At 40.4% G+C, this 15,610-nt stretch overlaps 1 protein-coding gene across 1 annotated transcript in view; it reads right to left on the reverse strand.

The window, feature by feature from the left end:
• Positions 1-220: 220 nt before the first annotated feature.
• The window catches only part of lmf1 (lipase maturation factor 1), a 53,512-nt gene continuing 38,122 nt past the window's right edge, over positions 221-15,610 (reverse strand). Inside the window, exons 6-11 of the mRNA XM_022204955.2 lie at positions 13,374-13,541; positions 9,323-9,503; positions 7,084-7,237; positions 3,902-4,085; positions 3,293-3,405; positions 221-716 (exon numbers count right to left, since the gene is read on the reverse strand). Of these exons, the coding sequence (XP_022060647.2) occupies positions 530-716; positions 3,293-3,405; positions 3,902-4,085; positions 7,084-7,237; positions 9,323-9,503; positions 13,374-13,541 (987 nt within the window). The 3' untranslated portion in view covers positions 221-529. The remainder of the gene's footprint in view (positions 717-3,292; positions 3,406-3,901; positions 4,086-7,083; positions 7,238-9,322; positions 9,504-13,373; positions 13,542-15,610) is intronic.

The following is a 15,610-nucleotide window of genomic DNA, read 5'->3' on the forward strand; positions in this document are numbered from 1 at the left end:
TTAGATGATTTTTTCATGAAAATAATACCTTTATTTGTTATATTAACTTGGATGTAACTCTACACTCTTTTTACTAATAATACTACCCTGAAATTATGTGACTGCATGCACTTAAAAAGTAAGAAGTAATTCATGACTTCTTTGTTTATAACTTTCCTGGTGGTAAGACAGATTTTCAGAATTTACAGGACAAACACAATGGATCCTTGGAACATCCAGATAGAGATAAGCTTTTTAATATTTGGCCTTTAATGTGGTCATTTCAAAAGATACAAAAGGGAGGAACTCACCATCATATTTATGATCACTGAAGTAACATCTCTGATTGAAACCTTAAAACCATCACATTGTTGGGGAATAAATGTATCAAGTAAATGTTCACGAAGCCTGATTCCATCCTTTGTGTTTGTGTTAAACTCCAGCAGCACCAAAATGAAACTGACCTTGAAATGGCCCGTTTCAAACCACTCCTGATTCCTCTGGTTTTCTCTTGTCAGTCCAGTCTGAGGTCGCATCAGAGGACATGACTTTAGCTCCTTTGTGTCGGTATGTGTGGATGAGGCCAGTTTCTGGACTGGAAGTAGCCTCTAAGTCCTTCCAGGTCCACAGCAGGAAAATAGGGTCCGATACGTTTTCTCAACCACCACTTGCCCTGTGCAGCACTGGCGCTGCCCGGCTGGCTGAACTTGTATCTGAAATGTTCCCCTCGAACCCACCTGAGAAAAGACGACACAGAAAACAGTGAGCTCACATAAAGCAAATATTTCTACTGTTTGTGAATGACAGACAGTTTCTAACCATTTACTTTGTCATTTCAGATGTTTCTGCCTCAGTTCCAACAGAGATGAGTAGCAGAAAGAACACAGAGAGCAGTAACTCTCAGTCTCTTTTTGGTACCGCAAGTATCATGGAGATGTCATGAACGTCTCCCACATAGAAAAGTACAGGCCTGTATTTGTAAAAGTGCTAAAAGCACAGTTTTGCACTTGAGTGACAGATAAAAGTGAAATTTTATTTTAACTGCAACTCACAAATTTAGGTGTGAATGTAAGTGTGATTGTTTGTCTCTATACGTAGCCCTGTGATAGACTGGTAGCCTGTCCAGGGTGTCCCCTGCCTTTAGCCTAAGTCAGCTGGGATAGACTCCAGCCCCCCATGACCTGAATGAGGATTAAGTGGTTTATAGATAATGGATGGATGGATGGATACTCTAAAAACTGCTGTACAGAAAAAAGAGTTGAATAAACCACTGATTGCTGGCTAAAGCAACAGAATTCAAAAGTGCCAATTGAACACTGATGGACATTCAAATTGTCTACATATAAAAGTATCCGGTAACAAATATTCGACCCTCAGCTCCAGTCTGGTGTCAACTCAGAATTGACTGTCAAGTGTGGATGACAAAGAATTCATTTTATGTGCAAATTCTTAATTCTTTTGGTGCCTGTGATGCTACTTGATATCATTCTTCTAACTGTCTCATTTGTTTGTTGCTTTAATGGATTGGCTGGGTGGGACAAAAACAGCCTAAAAGGTTTTGTGAAATTTGCTATAAGATAACTGAAGTCAGGCAAAGAAACTCATGCTTCCTTTGGGAGAAGCAGGTGGCCTAGAAAGTAAAAAGAATTATCGGCCCGTCTGATCATGTTCTGTCCAGCAACTTCCCTTTAAGGTCAACAGGGCAGAGAATTAATTAATTCTTTTGAGGAGAACAAACCACTGTTCTAGATCATTCCTTCCTTCTGCAGTTGGGTTATTAAACACTTACAGTAGTCATTTTAAAATATTTTGATACCGTACTCTTTTGAACTTGGGTATTTATTTATTTACATGAATCATTGCTTATATGAACCATAACAGATGTTTGTTTCGTATCTGCTGCTGCTTGGTGTTCCCTTATTGCTTCTTACATGTAACTATCTTTCCTTTATGTGTTGAAGTTTTGCACGTGACTTGGGAAAGCCACAAATTAATTTCAGGGTTCAGTAGCATAGTCTAATCCCAAATCTGATTAGAATGTTTTTCTTTTTTGGTTTTCTGATATTTATCAGGGGTACATGCCAAAAATAGAAAAAAAAACAGTCAGTGTGACATTAAAAGTTCCTCTCATGATTTCTCTGATGTACTGTGTGACAGCAGCAGAACGTCTTGCAGCAGACTTCTGTTTCCTCTTATTTCATCCCTATTTATATATGAAGTTCTAGCTTTCACAGTATTTAACAGAATTTAATTGACTGATCTTTGAGTTTATATGTGTGATCAGTCATGTGATTATTTTCACACTTTGATGTATGTCGCAGTACCTCATTTGTTGAAAAGATCTTACTGTTCTACTAGAGCAGTCTTTGGTGTAATTCTTAGAATTCTGACAAATACATGACTTATAAAATATTTAGGAATTTCCCATATAATCTACAGTCCCTCATAGTTCACCTCATATTGATCACTAGCAGCTGAAATGACTTTGCATTCTCTAACAGAGAGATGACAGGCTCCTGAGATGTAGAGAACTCAAATCATACTATTATTATTTTTTAATATTAATCTTTATTTAACCAGGAGAAATCTCATTGAGATTAACAACCTCTTTTGCAAGGCAGTCCTGGCCAAGATAGAGAGCAGCAAATACAAAACACAGCAACAAAATTACACAGTCAGTTATAATTAAAATACCAGCAAAAAACAAATAAAAATTTAAATTTACAACCAAGTTATGGGAAAAACAAGTGCATGCTGTGGAGTCGGCCTAAAGAACTCGCAGTTTGGATTCAAAAGCACTCAGGGTTAGGGTTTAGTGTCCAGTTTTTCTGCAACATATAACATGCAAAAGGTGCAGGGTAAACAAAAGCCTTTTTATCCAATTCAGTACGACCATATGGAATAGAAAGCAACAAATGATCTTGTGAACAGAGAAGGTGGTATGCATACACTCTATTACTTATCCAGATTATTATAGGTATATATAATCCTGACAAAAGCACTGTGAGACAGTGCATGTCTCTGTATTATTTTGTTTTTGTATTTTAGCAAAGAAGTATTTTATCTGCTCTTTGCTTCACCAGAGGGGGCTGCAGGACAGAGAAAAATTACTTGTGGGAGGTTGGGATTGGAATTTTACTGATCCATGCAACACTTATCAAATGACAGAATGATAAACTTTACTATTCTGTCAAATAGGACGACTATACTGTGTGGTATTTCTGCCAAAAAGAATAAGTTCAGTGAACTTTAAACTTAGCAATCTGGTGAGGATTTTGAAGATGTTGATGTCGACTGTGTGCTCCGTGTTTACCTGGGTGGGTCTCTGCCATGGAAAGGGTTGTGGTCGAGCAGTGAGAGGACGGTGCTGTCGTTGGACAGCAGACGTCCCGCTATATGGATCACCCATTCACTCTGTTCATAGGTCTGTATAAACACATGGAAAGAAGTTAGAAGCTAACAGAAAACAAGGGCAAGAAAAAATAACAAAGGGATAGGAAGAGACATAAATATGGGGAAGGAGGAGTTTTAAAGAGACAGATTGGAAATCAGAAAAAAAAATAGGGACCTCGAGGAGATTTGTACAAAAAAATGAAGATGAAGAATCAAAGGTGAAGAAACAGGTTTGATAGTGAGACAAAAGAAGAAACAGAGAAACACAGTCAGCAAAACATGAACAGATAGAGGCTGAAGAAGACACATTTTGCCAAAAGTAGAGTAAATACATGGAACTGCTGCCCCCTAGTGTCTCACACAGCAGGCTGAAGTTTTTCCACAGTAATAAAATAAAAAATGCATGCAAAAAGCCAGAAAAGTAAAGTTTCCATCCAGATGGCAGTTAGTTACCAAAAAATACTGGGTTAACATGCTCCCACTCTGGTCTTGTGTGTGTTCATAAACCTGCAGCTGCTCTGCATCTCACCTGAAAGGCAGCAAACCACATGAGCCAGTCCAGCCGGTAGTGATACGGTGATATGAGGCACGGCCGCTGGTAAAGGTCTCCTGGTTTACACAGGAACTGATACTCCTCCCACACTGCCTCAGGGTCCTTGGGATCCAGGCTCAGGGTGCCCTGGAAGATCACCTCGGTACGTTCTTTAGTGATGCTGGTCAGAAGAGAGCAGAATCAGGGCAGATTGGAAAGCAAAATTAAACACGCTCTGTCATTTGACATGAAAGATCTGATAATGGAGGTAGAATATGCCTCAAAAAACATATAGGCAAAATGTATTTATGTATTTCAGACACATATTAAAACAGAATCAGCTCAGTTTGTGTAACGAAATGCAGATAGTATCTGACCTGACATACACACACTACCATATCGCTTAAGTTTTACATTCTGTACACCAAAAGGACACTGACTATTGAACTGACTGACATTAACAGAATATCATGTAGAATATCCCCAGCACCCAGAGCTCTTTTCTTTACTGTAGAAAGCAAAATGTTTTCAGAATTTTTGTACTTTTATGAGATTCTGATAGCTACAAGGTCCAAAATAAACTTTAAATCTCATCTTTTAAGCCAAAATGGACGAGAAGTCCTTAAAACAAAAGTCAAAATTTGAACAATTATAATTTCACAACAACTGGAAATCTTCATCAGCTTTGGAAAACCTTGCTTATATTATGAAAAGCTCCAGGGCAGGACAGATATTTAGCAAATATTTTGTTTCAAGCAAGCAAAAAAAGGCTGTTCTGAGAGAATTTCTGAGTGAAAATTCAGAAGTAAAAAAACAAGACAGCCCAGTTGAGATTAATGACAAAAAGATATGAATCCCTGCATAGAAAATGCACAGAAGTGTAAACAAGGAAATACATTCCAATTATTGAATGTACTTAGTGTAGTGGAAAGTCCCCTGTGACTCAGATTTTTTTTAAAATATATTATTAGATTAGAGAATTGATTAGTTAAAGCATTAATGCGTAAGCAGCTTTCAACTACTGCCTTTGCTCGATTTGGAAGTAATCTTTGTATTTTCAATATGATTGCACTGAACTGGCAGTATAATACAACAGTCCTGTGCTAAATCTAACCTTTCATGAAGGCAGCAGTGGTTAGTTTTCATTGAAACTGCTTTATTATGATGGGTGGATGGTCATGAAGGCTGCAGTTTTGGAGGATGTTGAACTGCACTGCATCAAACTGGTACTTTGTGTGTCTAATGTTTTGCCCCCTCCATTTATTTCAATGGAGATAGGAATAAATTAAAGAAACTCTGTGTAATAAGTTTAAGAGCACCACAAATAGAATATTAAATTCAGAGACCAAAGCGACAATATCGCAATGCTTGTTATTTGTCCTCACATTAAAATTATTAACAAAAATAGACTATTGAGAGAGAGAGAGAGAGAGAGAGAGAGAGAGAGAGAGAGAGAGAGAGAGAGAGACAGCCCTCCTGTTTTAGAATCTGGAATCATAAAAATTAGGGATATTTTGCATGAAAAATAACTAACAAATGCAAATTTGTATCCCTGTTCCAGACCCTGTTCCTCTCCTTCCTTCTCAATCCTTTCTCCTTTCTTCCCGTCTCAGTCTCTTCCTTGTCTCTCTCTCTCTCTCCTATATCTCTCCCTCACTCCTTGGCTTGTCCCCCTTGCTCTCTCAAGCTGCGTGTCCATTAGATACGATTTTCCCGCACGGCCACGCACCGCATCTGAAAATCGCACAGAGATTGTCACATGACAGTCCGACAGACGAGTCTGTGGCTCGGCCGCAAACTTTCCCTTTTGTTTCGACAACACTAACGGTTACGATGCGTGCGCAGATACAGCTGTTATAAGCTCGTCCTCCACGGCGAACTGTGTTCAACACCTTCTTTAAGCACCTTGCCTGCCCCTGACTGGACAAACGCATCGACTCAGGGGCTGGTCTGCTCCTGGATTTCAAGCCGGACCAACATGGCGGCTCGACCACAAACTTTGTCTAATATTACAAAAACACTTCAGTGAAAAGTATTTCTATAAGCATTTGAGGCGAGAAATAAGCTGTGCAGTAGCTGTGAATCTGTCCTTGTTTGTCCACGGCTAGTTTAGATGTTTGAGGACAGCTTCACGATGCATGGAATCTGCACGCCAGAGTCGAGTCTACTTTATGCAAATGAGCTGCGGCCCACTCCAGGTAGACACACGGGATCGCAGCTGGAAACACACCGTATGTGGCATGCTGGTCCGGTTGTGGTGCGCGTCCAGCTACGATCCGGTGTGTTTACCCAGAGTGGACCGCAGCTCATTTGTATAAAGTAGACTGGGCTTCTACTTTATGTAAATTCGATGCAGCATGCAGAGATTCCATGCATCTCGAAACTGTCTTCAAACATCTAAACTAGCCGTCGATGAAATAAAACGAGGACACATTCAGGTGCTGCACAGCTGATTTCTCGCCTCAAATGCTTTCAGAAATACTTGTCGCTGAAGTGTTTTCGAAATAAAAGGGAAAGGTTGCGGCCAAGCCGCTGTGTTTATCCAACATGTCTGCCAGACCCAACTCACCTGTTCACAATCACACCTCCTCCTATATAAGCACAGTTCAGTCACTCACTAGCTGCCGGACTATAGATTATCAGATCCCTGCTTTTCTCCAGACTTGGATCTCCTCATGGACCCTGTTTCGCCACCAATCCCAGTTTGTCATACCTCACCTGGACTCTCGTCAGCCCCCATCTCTGGATACCCACCGGTCCCCTCTGTGTCTTCAGTCTGTTGACTTGTCTTATTTCCCCGCCAGCTCGCGGATTCTTCGTGTCTGCCTATCTTGCCCCTTTAGTTTCGCTCCCCTGGTTTGTGAGTAATTAGTTTTTTTTCCTTGGTCTTCGTTGTTGGATTTAATAGTTAGTTTTCTTTGAGTTTTGCATATTTTGATTTAGTTTGATTTAGTTTCCCCGCAGTTCATATTATCTCTAATAAAGCCCTTCCTTAGTTTCCTCCTGTCTCCCCTTTTGTCTGCGCCTGGGTTCTCTGCCTCATTCCTGTGTTCCTTGGCAGAGAAAGTACTAAGGATGCAGAGCACTAACACTCATATACAATACAAACAAATCTGCAGCATAAAAAGACTCATCTCCAACTCCATGACCTCTGTGACCCCTGTACCCTCTGACTGTACCTGCCGAAGGCCCCGTAGGTGTTGACAATCCGCAACGGGTCAAAGGAGGTGTTCATGACCTGCCTGGAACTGAGCAGGTTCATCACCACAGGGACACTCAGGAAGCCAATCAGAACGCCCAAAGAAATGTTCACCACTCGACGAATTAACATACCTGACACACAGACACATACACAAAACGAGAAAAAGAAAGGACTGCTATTTGCATTTTAATAACATTATGAGGCCACTGGGTTGTTTGTGAGTTTCAGTGTTATTCTGTAAGTCATTCACTTTATCTGGACATCGCTTTGAGCCAAAATTTAATGAAACAGCACACAGTGATGCATACCGTTGCTTATGTTTAGCCTACAGGAGCTGCTGCACTCTTTGCTTACTTGTTAAATGTTGTTGATTTTACGAGAAATAATGCATCTCAAGGCAAAATTCTGGGATTTCAAAATGAAACTACCGTATTTTCACGACTATAAGGCGCACATAAAAGTCTTAGATTTTCTTCAAATTGTGCGGCGCGCCCTATGGTGCAGTGCGTCCTCTGTGTGTTGTTGTTGTTGTAAGGCGGACGTAGACCAGGTGGTTTTTTCCACGCATCACCATCGCTGTTGATCTGTGACTCTATGCGTGCCCATCTCACAGCCGATGTGAAAAAACAAGTGAAGCAAATGAACTCTGAGCTTGCTGTCATTCCGGGAGGCCTGACAAAGGAACTCCAACCGCTGGACATCGGTGTGAACCGGCCGTTCAAAGTAAGGCTGCGAGCGGCGTGGGAGCGATGGATGACCGATGGAGACCACAGTTTCACTAAGAGTGGAAGGCAGCGCCGGGCGAGTTACGCCACAATTTGCGAATGGATTGTAAATGCTTGGGCTAACGTGTCTGCTGGCACTGTTGTTCGAGCTTTCGCAAAAGCCGGCATCATTTCCGAGGCGCCGCACGGCACGGAAAGTGACTCTGACAGTGAAGAAAGTGAACCTGGCATGTTTGATGGAGGTTTAGCGCAGCTGTTCAATTCAGAAACAGAGGATGAGGACTTCCATGGGTTTGATTGATGACGATTACCGGTAAAAAAAAAATGTGAATACCAAACTCAGTTTTGCTCCCGCTCTATTTTTAAATACGCACACTTGTGTGCTTGTTTTATCTGTGTTTTACCATGCCCGCGCCTATTGATGATTAAAAAAAAGTTAGTACTTTGTAATCAATACGTAAATAAAGCACAACCAAACTCAGTTTTGCTCCGGCTCTATTTTTAAATGCGCACACTTGTATGCTTGTGTGTGTGTTGTTGTTGTAAGGCCGACGTAGTAGAGGACACCATGAGAACGTTAAAGGGGGAAGTGTGGGCGTGGATTGTATATAAAACCCTCGCCATATAATCAGGTGCGCCTTATGTGTGTTTTAAATACAGTAATGGCACACATAACTGAGACTGCGCCTTTTGGTACAGTGCGACTTTTGGTCGTGAAAATACGGTAAGCAGCTGGAGGAAAAATTGTGATTGCAGACTAAATCAAGGTGACATAGTTAGTAGTGTCTGGCTGAAAGAAACAGGGCAGGGAGGGGCGTGTCAGTTTTCAACAGTGTGAGTCAAAATGTGTGTGTGTGATCACTTCAACACATCGGAGATGGAAAAAGGTCTGGACTGTTAGATCATGGGATTCCTGGTACTGACAAATGTTGGCTGAGTCTGCGTCAGTTCCTTCCTACCTGTGCCTGCCTGCTTATCCCATGCATGTTAAACACATCAGCATAATCCAAATAAAACTTTTCTCACCAGGACCCACTCTCTGGGTCTGTTCAAATGATTAAAACATATTCATGCTAAAGCTACGACGCTATTTTATATTCAACATCCTACAATAAAGTATAGACACTAATGGGACCAATGAGACCAATTAGGGAGGGGCCACTCTTCCACTTTTACTACATTTTAAACGGTCGATATAGTAAAAATATAAGCGACATGACTTTAAAAATTCCAATAAACCATATGTCATACATTTCCCAACTACTCAGCTCTCCAAGTGCTAATTCTTCATATTCCGATAATTCCCTCTCCAGTAGGACCAGACCATCTACCATCTTGGCCCATTAGCTTCTAGTGTGCATATTGTTGCATCATAACTATATTCAGCACACTGAGTGTCAACCTGTGTTGTGAATCTAATGACTCATTTCAAACTAAAATACATAACAGAAACGGTTTTACAATAGAGTGGATTGCACAGAATCTGAATACCTTTGTTAGGTTTTAGGGTGCGTCCAGCTGCATCCTCATTCTGTATCTCCAGCACTGTCTTCTTGGCTCCCGCCCCAGAGCGAAACAAGAATCCCAGTGAGGCGTCATCGAAACAGGCCAAACTGGGAACAATGGTCAGCCAGTTTAGAAAACTCAGGTTCCCACTGACTATCAAAACCACCTGCAGAAACAAAAGGCAAAGCAGAAACAAAACACAGAGTTGTAATAATACAGATAAACTTCCATCCATCCATCCATTATCTCCTTCATAATCCTCATTAGGGTCACAGGGGGCACTGAAGCCTATCCAGCTGACTTAGGGTGAAGGCAGGAGACACCCTGGACAGGTCACCAGTCTATCACAGGGCTACATATACAGACAAACAATCACACTCAAATTCACACCTACGGACAATTTAGAGTTATCAATTAACCTCAGCATGTTTTTGGACTGTGGGAGGAAGCCAGAGTACCCGGAGAAAACCCACTCATGCACAGGGAGAACATGCAAACTCCATGCAGAAAGATCCCAGAAAGGCCGGGATGCAAACCAGGGATCTTTTAGATGCAAGGCAAAAGTGCTAACCACCAAGCCACTGTGCAGCCCTAAAAGTAAACTTATTTTATTCATTTAATATATGGCACTTTTTAAAAGTGTTTCAATGTGCAATGAAATTAATGAAGTCCAGATCAGGCGGATAAATTGAGGAAAATGCCAAGGCAGACAAGCACAGAGGAAGTAGAAACAGTGAAATGAACAAAAGATTTCCCAAAGAGAAAATCTGGAAGAACAGAATAAAAAGACACCATAGATTTAAAGTGTCTGAGCTCTGCATGCAGTGTTTTACATAGAGTAGGAGCTCAAATGGCAAATACCCGATCACCCTTTGTCACTATTTGTAGCCTGGGAATAACCTGCAGGGTTCTGTCTGCAGGTCTCAGTGATCAAGCAGCCACATATCAGGTTAATAAATCATGATCTACTTAGGAATGACGTATTCAGATGCAATAAAACTTTAAAATCAGTATAAAATCCAACAGGGAGCCTGTGTAGGGAGGTACCAACAGGAGAGAGTGGAGAGAGCGCTAGCTATTTCCTGAGAGGGTCAACCTCAGAATAAATAAAGTCACGTGCAACTGTTTGTAGTTCAGCAGTTACTACAGAGAAGAGAGCTACAAAAATCAAGTCATATAAAATAGGGACTTTTTTGGAACCAGGCTAATTCAACATGCATGAGCTTGGACATCCATGGCACATGATGCACAAATTCAATTTAAGTGTACAGCGACAGATAATGCTGATAAATGCAATAAAACATCCTTTACATAAGCAAATAAATCTGTTAATGTAATAATAATGTTCTGAGCTGTGTGCCCCTGTCTTTGATGTTTTTCGATAGCAGTGTCGCTGTAAAGTGGAAAAAATCTGGAGTCTATATCTGGAGGATATTTTGACTGTTTTGATTGAACAGATGTTTAGTTAAGAGTTTTAAAAATAATACAGAGTACACATTGCCCCTCACACTAAAAACAGAAAAACACACAAGGCTCCTGCAGATGTTTCCAAAAATTTGGCTGTGATATTGCACTTTTTAGGCAACGGGATATAGCAGCTAGTTACAGATTGGCCTGTAGCAGCATGTCAGTGATTATTCCTGAAGTGTGCCAAGTGCTGCGGAGTAGCCTGGTTGCTGCCTTCTCAACCAAAGCACAGTTGGTGGATGTAGAACAGGATACTTGGAGAATTTAACACTTCCTACTGTATTTGGGCTCAGTCAATGGAAGGCAAGGAAGACTCAAAGCAAGTCTGGAAGAAGCAACTTCAATTAAAGCTGCAAGCAGCATTGGACGGGTCCTCACATCCTTGCTGGTGAGCAAATTCATACATGTCCACCAGGCAGCGCTGCAACTGAGAGTGTATTTTTGGTCGATGAGGGTTGGAGTGTTGATATGCTAAGGTTGCCAAATATGCAATTCAAAAGACGGTAAAAAATTTTTTTTAAAAACAAACAAACCCAAAGGTTTCAATAGGGTCTTTGCATCATTCGGTGCTCAGACCCTAATTACAGCTCTGATAATGATGATGTCCATGTGGACCTTGGTGATATGCAGATAATCAAATTTACATCACATGTAACCTCACAAACACGCAGACATGAAAGGCATGAACTGGACTCAAGTGCATTTCCATTAAGTCTCTGACTTCTTATGTCTGTCTTTATAAGCAGTTTCAATTTGCCCATAAAAACCTGAAGTGTAGGTTTATATGTGCAAACTGGACTTTGAGAGAAAAAAATCTACACCACTGTTCAAACGTTTTGGATCACTTTGAAATGTACTTATTTTTTAAAGAAAAGCATTTTTTTTCACTGAAGATAACATTTAATGAATCAGAAATACAGTGTAGAAAATGTCAATGTGGCTATTGTAGCTGGAAATAACTGATTTTTAATGGAATATGTACATAGGGGTACAGAGGAACATTTCCAGCAACCATCACTCCTGTGTTCTAATGCTACATTGTGTTAGCTAATCATGTTGAAAGGCTAACTGATGGTTAGAAAACCCTTGTGCAATTATATTGGTACATAAATAAAAGTGTGAGTTTTCATGGAAAACATGAAATTGTCTGGGTGACTCCAAAATTTTGAACGGTAGTCTACAAATCTTTTGTATAAAGTTTTGCAAAGAGAAACATGGAATTTCAGTGGTATTGGTACAAACAACCAAATTTCTGCCACCTTGACTTCTCTAATCCATCATCAAGTTTTTGAGAGCTTTCGTTTGTCAGTCAGTATTCTAGACTGTCTGTACAAACTTTGATGCAAATCTATCATGTAGATGTTTCACCAGTTAGGTAAACCTGGAGGTGGCAGTAAAATAAGATTAGATTTGTAGATTTGTTTTTTCTCTAGTACTAACTAATAATTAAACAATCAGAACTGTTTCTATATTTCCACCATATGCCACTTTAGGACTACTATGATTCGTTGGCAAAATCTGTGACATCGACGCTGAAAATCAATGCATGTTTTTCAGTTTACTTTAGTTCAGGGTAGCGTTTTTCTTCTGTATTACTAAGTAATGTCTGAGCCATGACATCAGTCATTTTTGGCTAAAATTATTAGCTGGGTACAATAAGCACTACAGTTTAAGCAAAGTCTGACTCAATCCAGTTTAAAGTTTCCACAGAACCAAATGATGACAAAAAAAGGTGGTTTGTACACTGTGTACAGTTTTGATGGCGTATCATAGCAGCACTCACACCTGAAGAGGAAACACACATGTTCCACTCTTGAAGATGCACCAGAAGAAATGGCGAAACCACCTTAAGTGTTGTCAGTTCATTAGTAGGAAGAGCTTTTCCATATATGTATGCTGACGTAACAGCTTAATGCATACATCCATATACAGTGGTGGAAAAAGTTTTCAGACACTCTTAAATTTTTACACAATGTCAAATATTATCAAGAAATATGTGTTGAAAAATCTTTTTTGTGTTTCAAAAGGGATCATCTTGTCCTATTCTTCCTGAATTGCTGTTTTTAATTTTTCTGAATCCTTTGGGTTACGCTTTGAAACGGACCTTTTTTGTTTTAAATTGTGTCTTTTAATGAAAAGCACGATCTTTATTGGTGGATCACTGGTACCAAATGACCCAATAATCAAAATTTCTGATGTATTTTTATGGAACCAATCAATTTTAAGTTTTTAATAGCTTTTTTTAGGATTTGTCTATTATTTTGGCTGTGACTATGCTAAAAGAAATTATACTTGAAGACTGAAGAGTGATTCTTGCTGCGATATTTCACAAAGGCATGGGGTGTCCAAAAACCTTTTTCCACTGCTGTATCTTAAAGCTCAGAAATCCAATCAACGTACACTAAACAAGTAATCAGTAAAACAGCAGACAAATTAATAGATCGAAAAATAATCATTGGTGTCCTGAGCCACATACAGTTTATTCTTAATGAATCAACTCCTAATCGATAATTTATTAAACATCATTATCAGTGTCTGTTATTAAGTTTCATGCCGATGGCGTGGTCACCTGGAAAAGGATCTGGAGCGCTCCGTTCACCATACACATCCGCCTGCCGAGAAAGGTGAAGAATGGGACGATAAGCTCGATGAAGTGGTTGGACAATGTCTCGAAGCGATGGAACCACCAGGGAGAGCGATGCATGTAGTACGACATGGGGTTAGGAACTGGCTGGGTCTGCAGAGAAATAAAGGAAAAGAGTTGTCTAGATTATCATGATCTTTAATTTGTGGATTATTCTGCAAAAGTACGCATAGCAATGAAGTTTGATTATGTGCACTGTCTGCTCTGCACAAAACAGTTTCAAAACCTGCTTCTAGTGCTGAAAATGGAAGATTTCTCTGCTTTACTTTGGCACCAACTCTTGTCTCAGAGCGGGATGGAGAGTAATTTATGGTGCCACACCTTGAGGGAAACGTTTCCATGTCTAAATAATGATGGAACTTCATTTAAATAAGCCCGACCTACGCACACTCAGAGGTTTCATACAGCACTGTGCACTGTTTGTGTACGTATGATTGAGTGTGTATATGTGTGTGGGTGTGTGTGTGTGTGTGAGGTGGCTGCATGCAAACCGTGTAATAGCTGAACATGCAAACAGTGTCAGGTAAGGTGGTGAAAAATAAATACAGCACAGAAATAGGTGGAGCAACAAAGAAAACAGGACAGCTGGCAACCTAATCTATACTCTAATTGTTTTCATGGAATAGAAAGGGGAAAAACATGAGGTTATTTGACGTGTAGCGTACCAAAACACACCTGGAAATCCAAGGGAAGGGAGCCTGCAACCTCAGACGACCAAACAACCCCACATGGTCTGCAAACTAGCTGCATTACAACAAACAGACTGAGGCAAACAAAACGGCAACTATGCCGAGACACGCCCACACAGCCCCCTGAGAGTCGGGACAGGCGGAGATCTGCAGTTCCTCTGGAGATTTGAAAGGGAGCAGTGTGTCAGCGGGGGTTATTAAGGCTTCACCTGGCGCCAGTGGCTTCCGGTGCGCTGTGTGTGCCTGTAAGTCTCCATTAGTCTCTAAGCTGTTGACAGCTGAAATTGGACCTGGTCAGGGAAACTGACCCAGCACGGAATAAGCTCCACATTGTAAGATGATTTGTAAGGTGACAACACATTTTCTGGTACACTAACCAAAAATACATGTCAGCATGCTACTAAAGAATCCCCACTGCAGGCGTTTATTTCTCCCATTTCAGAGCTGAATTCAGAGTGTAGTTAAAGCAGGAGTCTGCAGCTTTTGTTAGCCACTGTGGCCACACAGCAATTCCAGCATAAAAATAAAAGCTGTTGAAACACTGTAGTGTAAGGACATGTGTCCAAAAGCAGCGGCTGGGCACTGCGAACAGGACAACCTATTTTAACAACATATTGCCACTTTAACTGCCGTCATATGATAAACTAGAATCGCTTTGTTATAAAGACACATGACCAGAAACAGCTTCTCCTGCATTTTCTTTCCTTTTCAGGGCGACAAACCTGGCTGATATATTTGATGCCTGAAAAGGAGCAAAAACCAGGACTTTTCTGAAAATTTCAGGGATTTTCAACGAGAAGTTATCAAAATGGCCGCAGCAAAGAGTGAACTGCTGCAATTAAACTTGTCTGATTCAGCTCTAGAAAATATTACATTACTCTTTAAGATAGCTATGCATAGCTTTATCTATCTTGGCATCACTGTGACAAGAAATTTTTGTAATCTTTTTAAAAACAACTTTGCCAAAGTACAAGTTAAGGTTCAGCAGGACTTCTCTAAATGGTCACTCATTTCACTTTCTCAAAATGTCTGTGCTACCCCGATACTTGTATTTGTTTCAGAGCCTCCCTGTGTTCATCTCCAAGGCTTACTTTAAAAACTTGATTCAATTATTTCATCTTTTATATGGAATGGCAAAAAGCCACACCTCCTTAACGAACACTTGCAGAAATCTAAGCAAGATGGTGGCCTAGCTCTCCCAAACTTTCAGCACTACTATTGAGCAGCCAATCTATGTTGTTCATCCTTCTGGGTATATATTGTCATTCTGACAACAGTGGGCCAGCGTGGGTTGAGTTGGAGAAACTTTCCTGTAGTTCTTTGTCTTTACCGACTGTAATTGGTGCATCGGTTCCACTGCTTCCAAATTGAACTAATAATAACCCTATAGTTCATAATTCAACTAAAATATGCTCACAATTTCAAAAAACATTTTGTTCTCCAAAATATGAGTCTATTTAGTCCAATAATGTC

The sequence above is a fragment of the Acanthochromis polyacanthus genome, chromosome 19 (assembly GCF_021347895.1).
Source record: "Acanthochromis polyacanthus isolate Apoly-LR-REF ecotype Palm Island chromosome 19, KAUST_Apoly_ChrSc, whole genome shotgun sequence".
Lineage (NCBI taxonomy): Eukaryota > Metazoa > Chordata > Actinopteri > Pomacentridae > Acanthochromis > Acanthochromis polyacanthus.